We start from the raw sequence: 21,317 nt of genomic DNA on the forward strand, positions 1-21,317 counted from the left end.
TTCACATTTTTTTTCTTCCATATATGGCTTTGTGCACTGCAATGCCTATAAGGGAATGTTGTCTATATTGCCCTAATAGCAAAAGTTTGAAAGAAACTGAGTAGTATTTTCAAACTCTTGCATTTGCCTTTCATTCCAGAGAGGCATATTATCAAATAAATTGAGTATTTATTGGGTATTCCTGACTCTTACCCTAGCTAAGCCCAAAACAATGCTCATCGAGGACAACATTCAACGTGAGATTTCCCTTATCAGATTTCTTAACAAAAAACAAAATTTAACCATTGATGATGTTTTCTCATTAGTTTGGGGAGGTTTCTATGTCAGTTCTGACTGTTATTGTCATTTGGTGAAGTATATTTTCCCCTGAAATGGGTAGAAGGTGGTATTGATATTTTAAAGGTCGACTGAACCCTAACCCTAACCTTCCCAATCCTTAGCTAGGGTTAGGGTTAGAATTCCCTCAAACCGTACACAAGTTCTGATGGCATGGCTGTATTTCAGGACTGAAAAGAAATGTAGGAAAAGTGGTATTTCTAAGTTAGCTTCACATTTTCTTTCTTCCATATATGGCTTTGTGCACTGCAATGCCTATAAGGGAATGTTGTCTATATTGCCCTAATAGCAAAAGTTTGAAAGAAACTGAGTAGTATTTTCAAACTCTTGCATTTGCCTTTCATTCCAGAGAGGCATATTATCAAATAAATTGAGTATTTATTGGGTATTCCTGACTCTTACCCTAGCTAAGCCCAAAACAATGCTCATCGAGGACAACATTCAACGTGAGATTTCCGTTATCAGATTTCTTAACAAAAAACAAAATTTAACCATTGATGATGTTTTCTCATTAGTTTGGGGAGGTTTCTATGTCAGTTCTGACTGTTATTGTCATTTGGTGAAGTATATTTTCCCCTGAATTGGGTAGAAGGTGGTATTGATATTTTAAAGGTCGACTGAACCCTAACCCTAACCTTCCCAATCCTTAGCTAGGGTTAGGGTTAGAATTCCCTCAAACCGTACACAAGTTCTGATGGCATAGCTGTATTTCAGGACTGAAAAGAAATGTAGGAAAAGTGGTATTTCTAAGTTAGCTTCACATTTTTTTTCTTCCATATATGGCTTTGTGCACTGCAATGCCTATAAGGGAATGTTGTCTATATTGCCCTAATAGCAAAAGTTTGAAAGAAACTGGGTAGTATTTTCAAACTCTTGCATTTGCCTTTCATTTCAGAGAGGCATATTATCAAATAAATTGAGTATTTATTGGGTATTCCTGAATCTTACCCTAGCCAAGCCCAAAACAATGCTCATCGAGGACAACATTCAACGTGAGATTTCCCTTATCAGAATTCTTAACAAAAAACAAAATTTAACCATTGATGATGTTTTCTCATTAGTTTGGGGAGGTTTCTATGTCAGTTCTGACTGTTATTGTCATTTGGTGAAGTATATTTTCCCCTGAAATGGGTAGAAGGTGGTATTGATATTTTAAAGGTCGACTGAACCCTAACCCTAACCTTCCCAATCCTTAGCTAGGGTTAGGGTTAGAATTCCCTCAAACCGTACACAAGTTCTGATGGCATAGCTGTATTTCAGGACTGAAAAGAAATGTAGGAAAAGTGGTATTTCTAAGTTAGCTTCACATTTTCTTTCTTCCATATATGGCTTTGTGCACTGCAATGCCTATAAGGGAATGTTGTCTATATTGCCCTAATAGCAAAAGTTTGAAAGAAACTGAGTAGTATTTTCAAACTCTTGCATTTGCCTTTCATTCCAGAGAGGCATATTATCAAATAAATTGAGTATTTATTGGGTATTCCTGACTCTTACCCTAGCTAAGCCCAAAACAATGCTCATCGAGGACAACATTCAACGTGAGATTTCCCTTATCAGATTTCTTAACAAAAAACAAAATTTAACCATTGATGATGTTTTCTCATTAGTTTGGGGAGGTTTCTATGTCAGTTCTGACTGTTATTGTCATTTGGTGAAGTATATTTTCCCCTGAATTGGGTAGAAGGTGGTATTGATATTTTAAAGGTCGACTGAACCCTAACCCTAACCTTCCCAATCCTTAGCTAGGGTTAGGGTTAGAATTCCCTCAAACCGTACACAAGTTCTGATGGCATAGCTGTATTTCAGGACTGAAAAGAAATGTAGGAAAAGTGGTATTTCTAAGTTAGCTTCACATTTTTTTTCTTCCATATATGGCTTTGTGCACTGCAATGCCTATAAGGGAATGTTGTCTATATTGCCCTAATAGCAAAAGTTTGAAAGAAACTGAGTAGTATTTTCAAACTCTTGCATTTGCCTTTCATTTCAGAGAGGCATATTATCAAATAAATTGAGTATTTATTGGGTATTCCTGACTCTTACCCTAGCCAAGCCCAAAACAATGCTCATCGAGGACAACATTCAACGTGAGATTTCCCTTATCAGAATTCTTAACAAAAAACAAAATTTAACCATTGATGATGTTTTCTCATTAGTTTGGGGAGGTTTCTATGTCAGTTCTGACTGTTATTGTCATTTGGTGAAGTATATTTTCCCCTGAAATGGGTAGAAGGTGGTATTGATATTTTAAAGGTCGACTGGACCCTAACCCTAACCTTCCCAATCCTTAGCTAGGGTTAGGGTTAGAATTCCCTCAAACCGTACACAAGTTCTGATGGCATGGCTGTATTTCAGGACTGAAAAGAAATGTAGGAAAAGTGGTATTTCTAAGTTAGCGTCACATTTTTTTTCTTCCATATATGGCTTTGTGCACTGCAATGCCTATAAGGGAATGTTGTCTATATTGCCCTAATAGCAAAAGTTTGAAAGAAACTGAGTAGTATTTTCAAACTCTTGCATTTGCCTTTCATTCCAGAGAGGCATATTATCAAATAAATTGAGTATTTATTGGGTATTCCTGACTCTTACCCTAGCTAAGCCCAAAACAATGCTCATCGAGGACAACATTCAACGTGAGATTTCCCTTATCAGATTTCTTAACAAAAAACAAAATTTAACCATTGATGATGTTTTCTCATTAGTTTGGGGAGGTTTCTATGTCAGTTCTGACTGTTATTGTCATTTGGTGAAGTATATTTTCCCCTGAAATGGGTAGAAGGTGGTATTGATATTTTAAAGGTCGACTGAACCCTAACCCTAACCTTCCCAATCCTTAGCTAGGGTTAGGGTTAGAATTCCCTCAAACCGTACACAAGTTCTGATGGCATAGCTGTATTTCAGGACTGAAAAGAAATGTAGGAAAAGTGGTATTTCTAAGTTAGCTTCACATTTTTTTTCTTCCATATATGGCTTTGTGCACTGCAATGCCTATAAGGGAATGTTGTCTATATTGCCCTAATAGCAAAAGTTTGAAAGAAACTGAGTAGTATTTTCAAACTCTTGCATTTGCCTTTCATTCCAGAGAGGCATATTATCAAATAAATTGAGTATTTATTGGGTATTCCTGACTCTTACCCTAGCTAAGCCCAAAACAATGCTCATCGAGGACAACATTCAACGTGAGATTTCCCTTATCAGATTTCTTAACAAAAAACAAAATTTAACCATTGATGATGTTTTCTCATTAGTTTGGGGAGGTTTCTATGTCAGTTCTGACTGTTATTGTCATTTGGTGAAGTATATTTTCCCCTGAAATGGGTAGAAGGTGGTATTGATATTTTAAAGGTCGACTGGACCCTAACCCTAACCTTCCCAATCCTTAGCTAGGGTTAGGGTTAGAATTCCCTCAAACCGTACACAAGTTCTGATGGCATGGCTGTATTTCAGGACTGAAAAGAAATGTAGGAAAAGTGGTATTTCTAAGTTAGCTTCACATTTTTTTTCTTCCATATATGGCTTTGTGCACTGCAATGCCTATAAGGGAATGTTGTCTATATTGCCCTAATAGCAAAAGTTTGAAAGAAACTGAGTAGTATTTTCAAACTCTTGCATTTGCCTTTCATTCCAGAGAGGCATATTATCAAATAAATTGAGTATTTATTGGGTATGCCTGACTCTTACCCTAGCTAAGCCCAAAACAATGCTCATCGAGGACAACATTCAACGTGAGATTTCCCTTATCAGATTTCTTAACAAAAAACAAAATTTAACCATTGATGATGTTTTCTCATTAGTTTGGGGAGGTTTCTATGTCAGTTCTGACTGTTATTGTCATTTGGTGAAGTATATTTTCCCCTGAAATGGGTAGAAGGTGGTATTGATATTTTAAAGGTCGACTGAACCCTAACCCTAACCTTCCCAATCCTTAGCTAGGGTTAGGGTTAGAATTCCCTCAAACCGTACACAAGTTCTGATGGCATGGCTGTATTTCAGGACTGAAAAGAAATGTAGGAAAAGTGGTATTTCTAAGTTAGCTTCACATTTTTTTTCTTCCATATATGGCTTTGTGCACTGCAATGCCTATAAGGGAATGTTGTCTATATTGCCCTAATAGCAAAAGTTTGAAAGAAACTGAGTAGTATTTTCAAACTCTTGCATTTGCCTTTCATTCCAGAGAGGCATATTATCAAATAAATTGAGTATTTATTGGGTATTCCTGACTCTTACCCTAGCTAAGCCCAAAACAATGCTCATCGAGGACAACATTCAACGTGAGATTTCCCTTATCAGATTTCTTAACAAAAAACAAAATGTAAGCATTGATGATGTTTTCTCATTAGTTTGGGGAGGTTTCTATGTCAGTTCTGACTGTTATTGTCATTTGGTGAAGTATATTTTCCCCTGAAATGGGTAGAAGGTGGTATTGATATTTTAAAGGTCGACTGAACCCTAACCCTAACCTTCCCAATCCTTAGCTAGGGTTAGGGTTAGAATTCCCTCAAACCGTACACAAGTTCTGATGGCATGGCTGTATTTCAGGACTGAAAAGAAATGTAGGAAAAGTGGTATTTCTAAGTTAGCTTCACATTTTTTTTCTTCCATATATGGCTTTGTGCACTGCAATGCCTATAAGGGAATGTTGTCTATATTGCCCTAATAGCAAAAGTTTGAAAGAAACTGAGTAGTATTTTCAAGCTGTTGCATTTGCTTTTTATTCCAGAGAGGCATATTATCAAATAAATTGAGTATTTATTGGGTATTCCTGACTCTTAGATTCAATTCCTGGAGCACTACCTGAGGCGAGTTTGGACATTCTCCCTGCATTTGCGTGGTTTTCCTCCGGGTACTCCCCTATTCTCCCACAGTCTAAAACCATACTGGGAGGTTAATTGGCTTCTGGCAGAATCTGGCCCTGGGGTGACTGTCTCCGTGTGTGTGCCCTTCAATGGACTGGCATCCCGTCCAGGCTGTACTCCACCAGCTTGCCGAGGTTAACGAGAATAACTAGGCTTCGGAGCTCTTACTGGATAAAGAGGTTTGAATAGAGATAGAAGGAAGGATGGATAAAGGTTGGTGCTGAGCTTTGGCCTTACTGGTGAAGCTGCGCTTGGCAAAGAGGCGCTCCTGGGTGCCGTTGAGCAGGAATATCTGCAGCGTGTACTCCTGCGCGGCGACGAGGCCGGCCACAGTGGCCTTTGCGCTGCTGGTCGTCAGCATCATCTCGTGCTCTGTCTCAGCTTTCAAAGGGCCAACATGGGGGGCAAAGAAAAAGAACAAACAGGAGATGACTCGGTCTGTGTCGTGCAGTCATACAAGCATCCTGGGAACAAGCAGATCTGTTTTCGGCACAGGGTCTGGGTCCGCAGTACAAGGCGTTCTTCAGAGGACTCTTTCTTCAGAGGCTGGTTAAACAGTGGCTCAACAAGACAGCTGGCTCAAGCAGGGAGTCTGACTTGCTTGTCCAACCCCCTCAGTGGACAGATCATTAAGTCTGTTACTAATTCATCCCAGTTTTGATCAGGGATTTGTGTTAGCATTCTTATTTTCCTGAATGGAAAGTGTCGGTGGAATTTGTTCTAACTTAACTGCAAGCCTACTGTATATAACTGCTAAAAGAAACCACGAGAAACATCTTACTTTCCTAGGCAGCCACCATGCTAATTTGTGCTAATAATGTTTGTTTGTGTGCTTTGAACTTCCCTTTCCTTTTGATCTCACTCTCACTGTAACATCTCCCTGCCATAATTTTGCCTGTCGCCACAGATCCATGTGACAGTGACAGAGGGGGGAGCATGAAAGATGCACAGGAACTCATTCAGAATCTAAAGAACAGCAGTTCTTTCAGTAAAATATGGTACAGCATATGGAATTGTGAAAAGAGCTTATGAAAAGCTCTCTGCAGTCCTGCATTGGACTAAGCTGCTATTGAAGACTCCTTGGACGAATACTAATTTGCTCTCACCATTTCACAGCACTAGAAAGCAGAAACAGCCTAGAGTCTAAGTCTGCTTCATGCATATTAAGTCAAAGTCAGGAGGCACAGACAGATGTGTTACTCTCATTTTTGCTCATGAGCATGGCATAGCTATACTTTGACCAGTGAAATGGGCTCATGCATAATTATTATAAGGAACAACTTTCAGGGTTATGGTGTTTTTAAGAGCAAGCAAAAGTTCCTGTGGATCATGGGTAATGTGACAATTGATTAGCTGTGACCATTTCAGAATGAGAGAATGCATAATCATAAAAAAACATCTAATTCTGTTTAGCTTATGAGCTTTTTAGCCTTCCGTTCAGAGTTATGTTGCTTTTTAACAATAAGCAGTAGCTATAAACTGCTATCCATGGCTGATAACTTTAACATTATAAACACTATTGGTTTTTCTTTGCTCTGCAAAGTGACCCCGGCTACAGTAGACAAATGCTGAAAGGTAAAGAGGCGAGAACAAGTCTGAAAATCATCTGAAAATAATTAAATACAGCATTGACTGACAAAATATAAGTGAAGAACTCCAAAACATCTATTATGCTGTCCCTTGGTAACTGACAAAAAAAGTCTACAGGTAGATGTATATGTCATGAATGACAAGCTGCTATTCATAATTAATTGATATCATAAGAAATTATAATGTACATTTCTAATTAAGTTATCTCTAATTACTATTTTGTTACTGAAGTGAAACATGTATGTATTGTACATATCCAGCACTACAAGGCTTAACTGCATTGTGGAAGGAATTAGAGTAAATCCTAGTTTGCCTTTACCCAAATGTATAGTAAGACAGAAGAAAGCTGGCCAGCTTTAACAGCTGTAGTAACTAATTTCTTTCTACAAGGTGTTATGTGTCACATCTAAAGACAAGATCAACACTCACAGTGTGAATTCAACTTTCGTCACATATGAAAAGATGGAACAAACATTCACAAACACATCATAAAACAGGACAAACATAAGAGCTGGGAAACCCTTGCAGTGTGTCTATGCTGCAGGGCAGACCCTGCTCATGTTGCTGTACTTACTGAGCTCAACAGAAACTGAATCTGCAAGACTGTACTCCCACAACAGTTATCAATAATTAAGTATATATATATGTACTTAATTAGTTACTTCTGTTGTATAGTATTTCTGCTTAAGGGATGTTTTAAAGATCCAGTTTTTAAGATTAAGCCTGTTTTTGAAGTGGTTTGGAGGCCTGTGCTTTTCTTCCCTCTGTCTCCCTGGAAGGCTGGGCTCAGGCCTGCCCAGACAGGGCTGAGGTACTGGGAAACTGGCTGCGTGCCTATCAATCGTCATTCCCCCACAAGAGAGGCTGCTCGCTCACACCACCTGCGGGTCACAGAGCAGTCTGGAGCTGACTCAATGGGGAAAGAATTTCAGGAAACCTTGTCTGTCTCACTGGAGGTGAGGGGCAGGGGAATGGAATGGCTTCCAGTCGTACCTCTTAGCAAAAAAAAAGAAACAAGTTAAAAAAATAAAACAAGTAAAACGCATGTTGTGCTATTTTTAATCAGCCCTGATCCAAGCTTCTCCGTTTGAACCCTACCCTTCTGTTTCGCCATCATTTATCCCTCTGCTTCTACAAGAAGTGAGCTGTCTTTCCGCTGAGCCGCTCTGTAACATCTAAATAATCCTACAGTGCCGGATTTCCATCACCGTGGGGAAGAGCTAAGTCTCACGTCAGCTAAGTATACAGTCCTTGTACCCACCACAGTAGTGATGGATCCCGAGATGCATCTGTAGGGCATATGAAACATCCTTCATGGTGTTCCCTCAGAGTGGGAAAGCGCACAGCACTTTAGACTGCAAGGGCAGGGAACTACTCTGGGGCACAGCTCCGCTTGCAGTGCAAGGTGGAAATAGAGAGGGTCACTGCATTTAACAACATAAAGGCCAGCTCTTCAAACTCAAACATTCATAGAGCGTTGAGCTTCCCAAGCTGGCAGTGCACAGGTAGCTGAAAGCTGCCCAGGGCAGGTTCTGGATTAGTCCTGGCTTTTTCTGCTCTCAGCGAGAGTGCTCCCTGTGACTTCACAGGCGTCCCGCTGTAGGCAAGGGCCAGATCTCTCGTCCAGGGCTGTACAGTCTGAGGAGTGTTTAAAGATAAAGAGCTCGAAGGTGGGCCAAGTCAGAGGAATGCACTCGCTGTCTATGGTTGCAGGGCGTGTAGCTAGGAATCGCGAGTGGAAACTGATGATCCAATATTTGAATATCTGATTATAAAATACCCTGATTTGATTTGAACATGCCCAAAATGCAGTGATGGTAGCATTAGTTGGTTTTTGAATTCTTTCTGAACAGCACTGGAGCAGTTCTTTATTCTGAGGTAAATGCAGGTCAATGACAGGGTCCTGCTCTTCCTTGTGTTGACATGACTCATAGCTTGACGTAAGATGTATTTAAAGGATTTTCTTTTGTATGTGGTAGAAAATAACAACTACAAGAAAATCAGAAAATAAAAGAAAAAATCCATATCTGTCCTTCCCCATTCGGCTTTTCCGTGTAAACTCTTTAAAGGGAAAGTTCAGTTCAGACCTGAACTATAGTGAATTGCAGTTTAAAACCTATTAGGTTCCTGTATGAGCATGCTGCTAAACATCTCTGTAATGCCCCTTTGCCACAAGAAATTGGTCCAATCAATGTTCCTCCCTGTCTTCCCTGGTTTCTCAGAAAAGGGGAGTTGCTTGTATGGACAATTTCTGACACATTGTGCCCACTGCAGTGTCCAAAGACACACTAAACTCAAGGTTTACTTTGTATGATCTTTGATCACAGACAGCTCCTTTGTTCACTGGTCCCTGGGTGAAGGGCACAAGTGAGCAGACCCTCTGGTGAAGCCTGGTGAAGTCTCTCCCTCCATCCACCTCATCTCCTACCTGATAGTGGCTTCACTCGGACCCTGTAGCCCTGAACTGGTCCCTCCGCCTCCTTCCACTTCATCTGCAGGCGGTCTTCCGATAGCACAGTCAGCTTCAGCCTCCCTGGGAAAGAGCACACCAGACCTGAGCCACACATTTCGGACAGCCAGGAATAAACAATTACTACCCCTCCATCCTTTACTGTGTGAGCTCTAGCCTTCCCATTATACAGGTAACCCATTATGTACTAAACTGCATGTACTTCAAAATATAATGTAAGAAAATGTACACACAGCTTGTAGATACAGTACAGTTTACTGCCGTTATTACTACGGTTTTGCCTTTATTTAGATTTAAACAAAGTATAGGAACTAACACAATATGTATTATTGGTCAGCATGATAAAATCCCTTTCCTTCTCTTCTGCCTCAGCAGAGAACAGGAATCAGAGTACTGAGTGTCCCACAACAGTTAAAGCGTGGGTTCTGCAATGAATGAGCTAGACTGTGCATCAGAAATACACCAGGTCCAGTTCAGGACCCTGACCAACCAGAAGACAGATGGACAGGGAGATGGGCAGTTGGTATAATATAATGCTGAATTCACAAAGGCAGAAGCAGGTGAAGGGCAATTGAGGCAGGCGGTGTAGCTGGACAGTGGCGGACATGACAAATGTATGGTCTTGACTATGCACCACTGTATGTGTGCTTCTGTGCGCCCGGCGGACAGCGGTGGAGCTCTGAGTGCAGCATGGAGAAGGGTAATTAACAACAGGCAGCGGGAGAGCCTCCCCTCTCTGCAGAGCAGGCACTGCCTTGTACCACCTGCCTCGCCTCCCTGTGCCCCATGTCAGACAGGCATACATCATGAGGAGTACACATGCCCAGGTAACCCAGCTATGTCAGGGCAGCTGCGCTACAATGCCCCCCAGATATGTGGGGGGCATATGTGGGGGTAGGATGAAGGATACTGGGTGACCCAGTGTCGTGCTGACGCAGAGTGAGAGGACACGTGGAAAAGAGAGAACCCCATCTTGAAAGACACCCACTTCAATATTATAGAAAACAACAAATGTATGTTGGAATACATTCACAAAATGCAATGCCAAATTACACATAAAAGAAAAAGCATTTAAATTATTATCACTTCAGATATTCTGTGTATATTTCAGGCACACATTCAAATATGTTAAAATATGTGTGCAATACATGACAATAGTAATAGTGACACAGTGATACAATTTTAGGATAACACATCACCATCTCTCATATTGGATTTGATCCCAGCCATTACTGTCACATTAACTGTTAACTGCAACTGCAAATTCACTTAGTGAAATACATTAAGGATATTGCCTGGATAGTATGGAAAGTTACTAATGTTTATCAATTAGAATTGTTATTTAGATTACATACTGTAGAGCACCATACTCAAAGATCCTCTTTAACGATTCATCAAGATTCATTCATTCTTGCCATATCATCACGTCATGTCATTTATCAAACCTCTTTATACCGTACGGTGTCGCGGGAAGCCGGAGCCTACCCACAAGGCAGGGTACACCCTAGACAGGGCGCCAGTCCATCACTGGGACATAATACAGCCCTGCTTGTCAAAGGTAAGCAGTCATTGCTGCCGTCAAGGCGCAGATCTGTGGGAGTGAGAGGCCGTGTTCCATGTGAGGTCAAAGTGGAAAGATGGCGTAAGCGAGAGATCTGCATTTCAGTTCAAAGAGCCGAAGGAGCAAGTAAGTCGGCAAAAATAGATAAAAAATCAAAGCCCTCTGAGGCTTTTTTTGTGAAATCCTTGGGGCAAAGTCTTGGAAGCAGAAAGTTCCACTGTTCTACCCAGGAAAAAAAGTCAATCCCATCGTTGTTTGCAGCTCATTTGCAATATTTCCAGTTGTTGCTCCCTGTGCCCAAGAGCAACAATCTCCCCCTTTCACGTACAGCTCTTGTGGCCTAGTGATCATCAACAGCAGCCATCCAGCTGGGTGCCTTGTCAAGGTCATGTTTTGTTCTGCTGTAAATTAATAATCATGAAGAAGTCCGCACAGGAAATATATTTGTGGAAAGGTTAGGGAGAAGTAAGATGCAGTGGCAAACTGACCGAAGCAGACAGAGGGAGTATGAATGAACTGTTGTGTCTTGTCCATTTGTGAGACATCAGTAGCTTCAGCCTTCATTTTTCCTGGAACCATTACACAGTGCTGAGTGTGTGTTAATAGCACACTGGCAGCAAATGAAAGGAAACGGCTTCTTTAACTGTGTCTTTGTCTGAAAGGGTAACAATAATTCCATTTCAAACCCAGGCATGACTAGAATCCTCATATATCAAACTTACAGGGATTCGGATGTTTTAAGGCAAAAGGCATCCATAAATAAGAAAAATGTCCAAATTTTCCTTTATATAAATCATCTTAATCAATGCTTCATACAATATATATATTTTACATTTATACTGAAACCTTCCAAATTATCATGAACACCAATACAGCTGCCAAACACTTATTTACATGTGAGAAGGTTCTGTATGTAGCAATCAAATAATATTACTCCAAGAGCACCACAAAAGCAAAAAATGTGCCGTGTATTTTTCCACCTCTGTGGTAAACACAATTTGACTCTGCCAATCTTCATTTCCACATTTCCTTCATCCCAAGGACAAACTGATCTTTGCATGCCTCCCAGGAGTAAACTGCAATTGATATGAACGCAACTTTGTTTTCAAAGATATTAGTAACCAAATGTCTGTGAAAAATATGAACTGAAATTTCAACAGCTCAAGCCTCAAACTACGTGAAGTGAATCAAAGCTTGGAAAAGGTCTGATTTCAACAAATATGATTGGACAATAAACCAAAGCAATTTAAGTTCATTAAACAGAATCTGGTCATATTTGAAAGAGTATGGATGCAAATCCAACTGACCCAGCTAAATTAAAATAAACACTTGCTCTCATAACATCATAGAAATCACTGAAATAATCATAGGATGGACATTACGGGTGTCCTGAGCGACCTATATTCACTATTATATTTTATACAGTTTTTGTCAGCTTGCTTGATTGTCCTCACTTCATTTTCACTTTCTTCGACTGAGGTGAGGGGGATGTTATGTTATCGGGAAGGCGATCACCATACTCATGGTATTTTTAGTAGATCTGGTTGACCCAGAAGCACTACACAATAACGTTCACTGCTTTTTGTCTCGATATTGTGGTTGTTTTTACAGTGTCAGTTATTGCGATGGAAAAGAATCAGTCATAAGACTGTCAAAGTGCCTTAAGCCAGCAATTCTGAAAATACCGAGTAAGCATTCCATGGAAGGCATCCAAATGTACTCCCCCATCTTTGGCAGAACAGCATCTGCAAACGCCACAGTATTTTCTATCTCCTGCCTCAGACAATGTGAAATTACTGGACGTCCTATGTGAGAGAAAACAGTATTTCTCCACCTGTTGCTCTTCTGCAGATGAAAGTGAGGCCCCTGCTGTGCTCTTACGTTCACCACAGATATAAGTATTTCCCTCAAACAATGATAGAGTGTTCTGATTGATAGCACCAGACCTTATACAGTAGTTTAGACTGCAAACATTGGTACGACTACTGTATATAGACTCCACACAGACCGATGCCCGACTGTATCTAAACCCTGGTCCCTGGGCTGTAAGACAGCAGTGCTAGCACACACTCTACCATGTCAATGAAAATATCAAATAAAGTCATAACCTAAATAGCATGCTTCCCTGTTTCTGGGGTGCAATTATAAATGTATTTCAACTGTAGTACAACAAAATTGCACCAAAGCAAAGTCACAAACCTTTATTTGCAATAGCATAAATACCGTATGTAAACCCATCAAAATAATTAAAACATTGTCTCAAGAAACGTCTTTATGTAGACATTTTTTTCCATTAGACAGATATGTTGCACATTTATTATGACAGTAGCTCAAGTCTTAATGCAGGAGGATTGATTTGGAGCACTGCCAGACACATTTTAATAAAATACTCTGAAACGGAAAAAATCATTTGCATTCGTAAGGCGAGTTCCTATCAATGTACAATGAAAGCACATAGGAACAATTAACCTCTCGTGGGAGGAAAAACAAAACAGCAAAGTTAAATAAGAGCAACTCAAACCTTCTGTGTGCAGATAAGCTACAGTTTGAGATCTTTTTATATAAAAGTTGTGTCATTGTACACACTGACCATGTCTGCACTTGATTTTTTAAAACAATAACATTTTTGGTGTTTCACACCAAACTGTGTAAACTTGTGCTGTCCTGACCTGGCCTCCCAGGCAGGTTTAGGCTGATTGGAGTCTGGCATCCTTTCTTTTAAAATGAAGGTAAAAAATTCAACTGAAGACAAAATCTCTACTCTTGTGGTCATAATCATAAACTGTTTTCCTCCACAAATTCCTCCACAAAGGATTGTTCTGCAAAAGGAAAAGACATTTGGCAGCCTGTAAAAAGCACAGGTGGAGATTCTCCCATGCAGCTGACACTTTCAGGCCTGTGATACCGTAATACTGTGTTGGGTTTTTTTTTCTATAGGCGAAATGTCTATAGAAAAGAGACATTTCTCAGAGATCTCAATGTTTCTGTATTACACCATTCACTTACAATTGTTTACTTATGACAAGCTCAGACATGGAAACTATGTGGAAGTGCCTGTAAAACAGGAGACAGGAGACAATTCTTTACACAAAGGGTTGTGGGAGTCTGGCACAGACTATCCAGCCAAATTGTTAAAGCTACACCCTGGCCTCTTTCAAAAAGTGACTGGATGAGATCTCCGGATCAATTAGTTACTTCCAAACGTGCTGAGTGGCCTCCTCTTGTTAGAAACTCTTATTATGTTCTTATCTTATAATACTTTCATGTCATTTATTTGTGTGTATTTTCATATTCCTTGTTACTTTTTCTCAAACAAAAGACTAAAGCTTTCTAAATTTATAACTTAATTACATAACTTACATAACTATATAGAGAACCTTTATGTTGATTCACAACTTATGAATTCTTCAAATTCCTTTCACTCTGGCGTGCAAAACACTCTGGGTTTTGGTATGGGAGACTTCTCAGTAGCTTAATCAAGCCCTTAATTGAATTTATAACTGTCTGAGATCTTTTTTGCTGATATCAGCTCTTAGAAACAGCAAGAGATTTCTAGTTATCTTCAAAACAACTTACTGTAGAAACTTTCTAAAACCAGACATATATTTTAGTTGCAATTAAGCCCATAATTCTTTGAGTTTTATTTAAAATCAAGCAACTGAGCACTTTGCAAAAGTACATTTATTTCTTGCATGAAGTCTTCTGATTCGTTAAAGTAACACAAGACACTGCTGTAACTTTCTTTGCTGTGACAAAGTTCTGTAAGGATTTTGTAAGACATAGGGTAAAAATTAAAATTAGCATCAGGAATCACACATCAGCATCAGGCGGTGCAATTTCAGACCACAGACCACTTGAATATCTTAATCAGGAAATATATCCAGCTGTATTTGGTGCAGCTCAAATGGTCATACCGTACAGTACTTCAGTAGCAGACGCACGTTTCTGTGCTCATTTATCACACCATTATAACAATAGTTTATTGACTTTTCTGGCACTTTTCATCCAAAGGATTTCACATATAGAACGTCACCCTCATCATAGAGTACACCTCTGAGGTGAAGGACCCACCTGGTGAACACATAGCAGCACTTCTGCGCCAGTGACCCCACTTCACTGTATGTCCAAGGAAGCAGTGAGAAATCATTCCACTAATCTAGAGCGAAATGTAGGCAGGCCAGATTGAGCACATCCAGTGTGGAATGCCAATACATGAGGGTTAATGCTCTTACTCTTACAACCAGTGCCATGAAATCTTTTTTAGTTAAGACCTTGGTTGGACGTCTCATCCAAAGGACGGGGGCTTATAACCGAGGCGCTACTCTTCACTGTATGTGGGTTTTCATCAGTGGAGGGTGGAGGCAAATACCTGAGTTTCTCTATGCAGTCTCACATATATAGCTGTAAAACTATCACTTCACACTAAGGAAAGGTATATCAAATATTAATATATTATATAGAGAGAATATAAATAGTTCATTTTAATTGTTGCTAAAAACATGTATTTTATATTTTTACCTTCGAGTGTGATTGTCTCCCTGCCCACCCTGCAGTGTGCTCACACAGGCCCTTGTCGGCGAGGGCATAGCTCATGAGACAGGATGAGCTGCTGCTGACGTACCTTGGCACTGAATTGTCATGGCGAGGAACACAACTATGGCGAAGCAAGTGATCAGGAAGAAGCTGCTGGCTGCCATTGGGAAGGTGCACTCTGGTAGGCCTTTGAGGGGAAAAGCAGAAAATCAGGACTGGCACATAGCTCATATTTTACTCCACTTTGCTCAAAGATCACATTTTAATTCAGCTCATGCAAGGGACTGGCATCCTGTCCAAGATGTATCCTGCCTTGCGCCTGTTGTCTCCTGAGATAGGCTCCCCCAGGCCCCTGTACTAGATAGAGTGGTTAGAACATAGATGTATGGAATTGGCTATAAACCCATTTCACATTTGCAGGACACCTTGGAAGGGTTTTTAGATCATGGCAAAATTCCCCACTTAAATTGCCCCCTTGGGCATGAATAATGTATTTTGAATGGATTTGAAACAAGCTCTGTGTGTTGCATCTTAAAAATGGCAAGCACTGGTGAGTTAGTGCCAGAAAGGAAGGCCAGCCAGCGAAAGATATCCACTTTGTACTCTGAAATAAAGAGGCCGAGACAGATGCTTCACAATAACGATAAGACCTTCCAGCATACTGTGTTTTTAAGAGAACAAATCATACAAACCCCAGTTCGGAACACATACATTTACGCATTGTCATAATTTTTACTTTTATTTTTATGTTTACTTTGGGATTTTTGCTCTTTTTTCTCTCTAGGATGTCAAGGTGGATAGCACTGCAGCCTCCCACCTCCAGGAGCCTGGGTTCAATTGTTGTATTATCTTCCCTTTAATTTCCTTCCACTTGTTAGGAAGCATTGTAGCTATACTGCAGCTCGTTTACACTTACTGTAGTTTCTCTAAGGGGAAACCCCTGAGAAATTTCAAGCAGCTGAAAAATCTGGTACTTTAAGCTAATGGGCCGGGAGCTGTTCGATACCTCAAACTCTATAGCAGGCACTATAAAAACGCAGAAGGAATGCTCCTAATACTTGTAATTAGTAGAGGCATTAAACTTAATTACAAGCTGTATAGGGGGTGATTCTACAACACCTGTTTGTAGTCATTGTGTTATGGGTTCACAACAAGGTGCAACAAGATGGAACATGAGCTCAGAGACAGACATCCTCACCTTTAACAAGAGACATTTCTCGTAAGGGTCCTGTTTCCAAACCTTCTCAACAGTTCGCCAAAATCAGGCTCACGAGTGGACAAACTAAGTAGAAATCTTTTGTAAATGAATCTTTCACACCTACACTGGCTAACCAAAATAATAGCTTTGGCAAATTTAAAGCCCACAGGGTCTAGGGAACATTGTGATCTATACCTGAGCAGCAGGTATAGGTACTGTAGGTAGACAGCGTATCACGTTTATAGAAGTTACCATCAACAGTCTACAATAACATTCATAAGACAGCTGGTACATTAGCATTCATATTGATCCAACACATGCTATGATCTTAACTTTGACAAATTGTAAGTATTATTAATAGTTTTGTACATTTAGTGTCCTTTTGAGCAATTGTCACAAACAGTTATTAATGTTATTTAAGTACCTCTTGGTGAAGGTGATGTGCATTGTACAAAATACTTTAAAGAAGGTGTGACCAGATTATTTTAGGTAAGATTTGATAGTATACTGTAGATCCGGGCAGTTTGGAAGTCAGACAGATAGTCTGAGCTTTGACTATGCAGAATTAATGCTCTATGGGCAATAAGATTAATTACCTGCAGTCTGCTCTTTTAAACAGGTTTTTATTCATTTTAAAAGTGCTTTCTATTAAAGTCAGGACATCCTCATGCTGATAAGACAAAACCCTTGTAACTGTACTCTGACTGCTGTTCCGGTGTGACTGTCCACTTGTACTGTAGCACGTAAGAAAGGATTGGTGGTGTTTTTAAAAGGACTTCAGTCCAAAGTTTCTTTATTTCCAGACACATTATTTCAGGAGACCTTGACAGTGAAGGGTTCTGAAAATTACAGTACATATCATATAAAAGGGGAGGTCTTTTGTTATCCTGCCTTTAAGAGCTATTTATCCTTAATTAGACATTGAATTATTATTATTGTCGGAAGTTGAAAACCTCAGAAATCCCCTTGCACAATCCATGCTGGAATGTTTCCATCACCCTGGGGACCCTGAGCCTGAATTAATCCAGCAGTGTCTGAAATCCAAGATAGGAGCTTGTGATACATGCAGATAAATGCTCAACGTGCAAAGTGATTTTAAACACAGCTCAGAAGAAATATTAGAATAACCCTAAAGACTGAAAGCACAAATGTGTGGTAAAACTGAAGCTCGGTGAGAATTCACTTCTGATCATCTGAAGGTGGATCTTAAATCCAGGTCAGCATGGCAACACAACGCAAAAAGTGTGATATCTGCATCAGTTCCCACTTCTGCGATAGGATCCTTTATGACATTTACCAAATATTATAAAGGTTTTGTAATCAATAATATAATAATTATTTACACATTTTATTGAAAATTAATTATCAACAATTAACGATTGATTCGATCATTATAATTTTTAATTCATTACTTTCTCTGAGAAATACAATGAGGATTATCTTTGCTGACAGACAGCAGTAAAACAACTTACTTGCTTATGCTCTGTCTGCAGGAGGTAAATACTGCTGGTTCTTAAGTGATGGCAGAGACAGGACCAGAAGCCACACAGGATGTTAATGTGATTTCTGTCACTAGATCCAGGGCTGACTGCAGTTTTGCAGACAAATGTGTGATCATATTTATATCGTTCTGAAATATTGATCATATTTATCATGTTAGGATTATAAAACCCATGGAAACTGTCACTTGAATGTATAGATATTTACATTTTGATCAAAAGCGGACCAGTCTCCATCACCTCTACTGTACATATGACCCTAGCTCCATGGACAAGTCATATTATATCAGTGGTGTCATCAGATACAAATGTCATTTTTCTCTCAGATGCCCAGTGGTTTCCAAAATCACTGATTCTGCCAGCAGGGCTTGACAGGTAGCCCCCTCACCTGTGGTACAATAATCTACTCCTCTCTCAGCTGCACAGAGAAGGGAGGTGACTAGGAAAGAGCTTCGTGTCTGTGCTTGTCATCCCAAGAACCCAAGCAGCCCATGAGCAGGCAGCCAGGATCACAGTGAATTCCACTGACAGAGAGAGCACTATTGTGGTTCATTATCCCATTCCAAACAGATGTGTCACTGCTCCTCTAAAGGATGTGCCAAAGATATCATTAAGGCAAGTAACTGTTCCTTGAGGGGAAGAAATCTGTCTAATCTTGAGTGAAGAGATCCATAACTCCATGACCACAGTTTATCCACAATGACAGTCTTCTCCCTGAGGAGATGTAAAAGGCATGACGGAGTTTGGGCATTTAGCGAGTAGCAAGGACATCGACACTGGGCACTTTGAAATAGTGGATCAGCAATGGTACGAACAATAGGACCTCCAGTGGGATCAACTGAAAAGGTGGAGTTATCATCCCACCTGCCTCTGCAATACATAAAACACTGAAGGCTGAATGAGAACAGTGATTCTACAATGTCATTCTGAGATTCTGCTGATGATTCAGGCGTCCACTTTGGTTACATGAGATCTCAAGCTGTAGTGTTGGCGAATCTAGTCACCACTTAATAACTTTCCCTGTAATATACAGTACATGCAAGTGCATTGTTGTGGACATCAGCAATTAATGAATCACTGCCGAGAGACATCAGTGTAGCATCACATCTTCTCTGGGTTACTTTGGAAATGTTATTGAGAGCCAATGAAGATGTTTTAGAATGGGAGTCAGAGAGCCAATGCAAACTGCAACGCAATTAAACTTTTTTTTTCTCACTGGGTTGCCATGGATTCATTACCAGACACCAAAAAATGTTACTTGAGAATTATTTACTACGCAGCATTTTGAAAGCACTCGGGATAAAGGCTGTCTTGGTTATCTCTTATGTAAGATGAGGTTTATTTTTAATTGAGCACAAAAGAAGGTTCTAAAATCCATGCCATTGAAATGTTTCTTTTCTAATTTCAACAGATGTTGATGTTGAAATGAACACATGCAATGATATAGCAATGAAATTCATTGACTTATCTGGATCTGATCGGTTGAAAAGCAAACGACCATTTTATTTAAAAGTATGTCCAATTTTGGTTTGTCTTCATCTTTTTTTGTTGTTGTTGCTCTTAATTCAAAGCCAGAAAGAAACATTTTTTTAATTAAAAGTTGGTCACTGCATACTTCCGTATACTAAAAAAAGAAAGCATTTTTGATGTGGTACCCATTATATCATTGTTTTTTTGCAAATGGTGAATATCTGTTTTTGTACGGTGTTTAAAACCATGTTTAGAAGTAACCTTAAAAACTACTTCCATCATTACTTTTATTAGTAATACTAATAATAATGCAGCTTAAATTATCAAAAAGTAGTTGAAATTGTTGGTCATTTTCATAATATTTACCATTGTACTAGATTTAAAAAAATGAGACCACGTACAAAAACCACAGAAATACAGAACGGTGATGTTATTTTCTATATACAGTTCAGTAGTTGGCCGAATATATTGTACAGAAAATCCGTTTTTGCCCATAGACATACTGCAGATTCACAGAGCCTACATGGTACTCTATTTTAATAACTAATGTAAATATAAAAATGACGACAATTTATTTTAAAAAAAGTATTTTAAAAGAAAAGGAAAAGTTGGAGGTGCGCTGTTTACCAAGGGCGTATGTCCAAAAACCATGACGACCCGAAGTACGGTGCAGTTACCTAACCCACAACTCCCAAGTTTCTACCTGTGGAAATTAATCGGAGGGTGAGGACTCAAAATCTCACCAACTATTACTCATCTTAAACTATACACGTTATGCAAAGAAGAAAGCTTTCGTTGGCATGAAAACGTATTAAAAGCAAACCAACTTTGCTCCTTTTTCTAGCTGATATCGGTAGTTTTTGTTTTTCTGTACATTCACTGGAGCTGCAGTACATGATCTCTGTTCTGAAATGACCGTGTATTCTTTAGAAGCTACTTTTTCTTCTTCGGAATCATGCTGGAAAAGGGCACAAAAAAGAAACAAAAAAAACAACTCCACAGTAAAATTAAGTAAAGTCCACCAACCTGAAGGTGAGCGTCTCTTTTTAGTGTATTTCCTTCACTGGGGTAACATCAGTGCATTGCAACGCTGTCATGATACAACGCCTGCGACGCTTCGCAGCGAGCGAGTTTCTATCGGTGTGTATTAACTTGATATTCGACACCCTACTGTACAGGCAGTAACATGGGCGAAGGAAGAAAGACGCATATTCTTAAATTCGCACATGGGCGGAGTATTTTTGGGAGGACTTTATATTCTCCCAAGCAAAATGTGTCAATTTGCGAGCATCAATAACTGCCAGCAACGTGTTTTTTTCTGGTCTTTTCTACAATTTATCTGTGATTGTCTACTTCCCTTAGAAGGCTGACCCTTTATCTGGCCTGTGATTATAAAATTCACGCAAAACGCCTGTAGGCGATTATCGCCGTATGTCTGAGTGCTCCATGCCCTGAAGACAAGTTTACTGTTTTATGCGCAATGAAACCCTCATGCAGATTTTTGCCGTGACACCGTGAAGACACAGGTAGTTTCAGGTAGTTTTAGCTTTTATTATCGTTTTAGCTTTATTATAGTTTAATTATGGGAAGCATTTAACTTCTAGCGATTTTGAAATATATTGTTGACAAGGTTTCTAACAAGTATGCTATTTCATGATAACGGGAAACAACATGCTTGTCTTTTGGTATATTTCTCCAGGATACGTTTTATTAAGCAATATTAGCACTTATATTACGAATACTTATCATTATTTATATATTTAATAATGCATTATTACAATTATTTTGAAATGGTCATGACGGCACT

General features: G+C 39.5%; 1 protein-coding gene across 1 annotated transcript in view; it reads right to left on the reverse strand.

Annotated features, from left to right (window-relative positions):
• The window catches only part of col20a1 (collagen type XX alpha 1 chain), a 114,582-nt gene extending 93,876 nt beyond the window's left edge, over positions 1-20,706 (reverse strand). The window contains exons 1-4 of the mRNA XM_088608199.1: positions 20,537-20,706; positions 15,432-15,530; positions 9,208-9,312; positions 5,427-5,570 (exon numbers count right to left, since the gene is read on the reverse strand). Coding sequence (XP_088464325.1) covers positions 5,427-5,570; positions 9,208-9,312; positions 15,432-15,507 — 325 coding nt within the window. The 5' untranslated portion in view covers positions 15,508-15,530; positions 20,537-20,706. The remainder of the gene's footprint in view (positions 1-5,426; positions 5,571-9,207; positions 9,313-15,431; positions 15,531-20,536) is intronic.
• Between the last annotated feature and the right edge of the window lie 611 nt (positions 20,707-21,317).

This window comes from Lepisosteus platostomus, chromosome 15 (genome assembly GCF_059453375.1).
Source record: "Lepisosteus platostomus isolate fLepPlt1 chromosome 15, fLepPlt1.hap1, whole genome shotgun sequence".
In the NCBI taxonomy this organism is placed as follows: domain Eukaryota; kingdom Metazoa; phylum Chordata; class Actinopteri; order Semionotiformes; family Lepisosteidae; genus Lepisosteus; species Lepisosteus platostomus.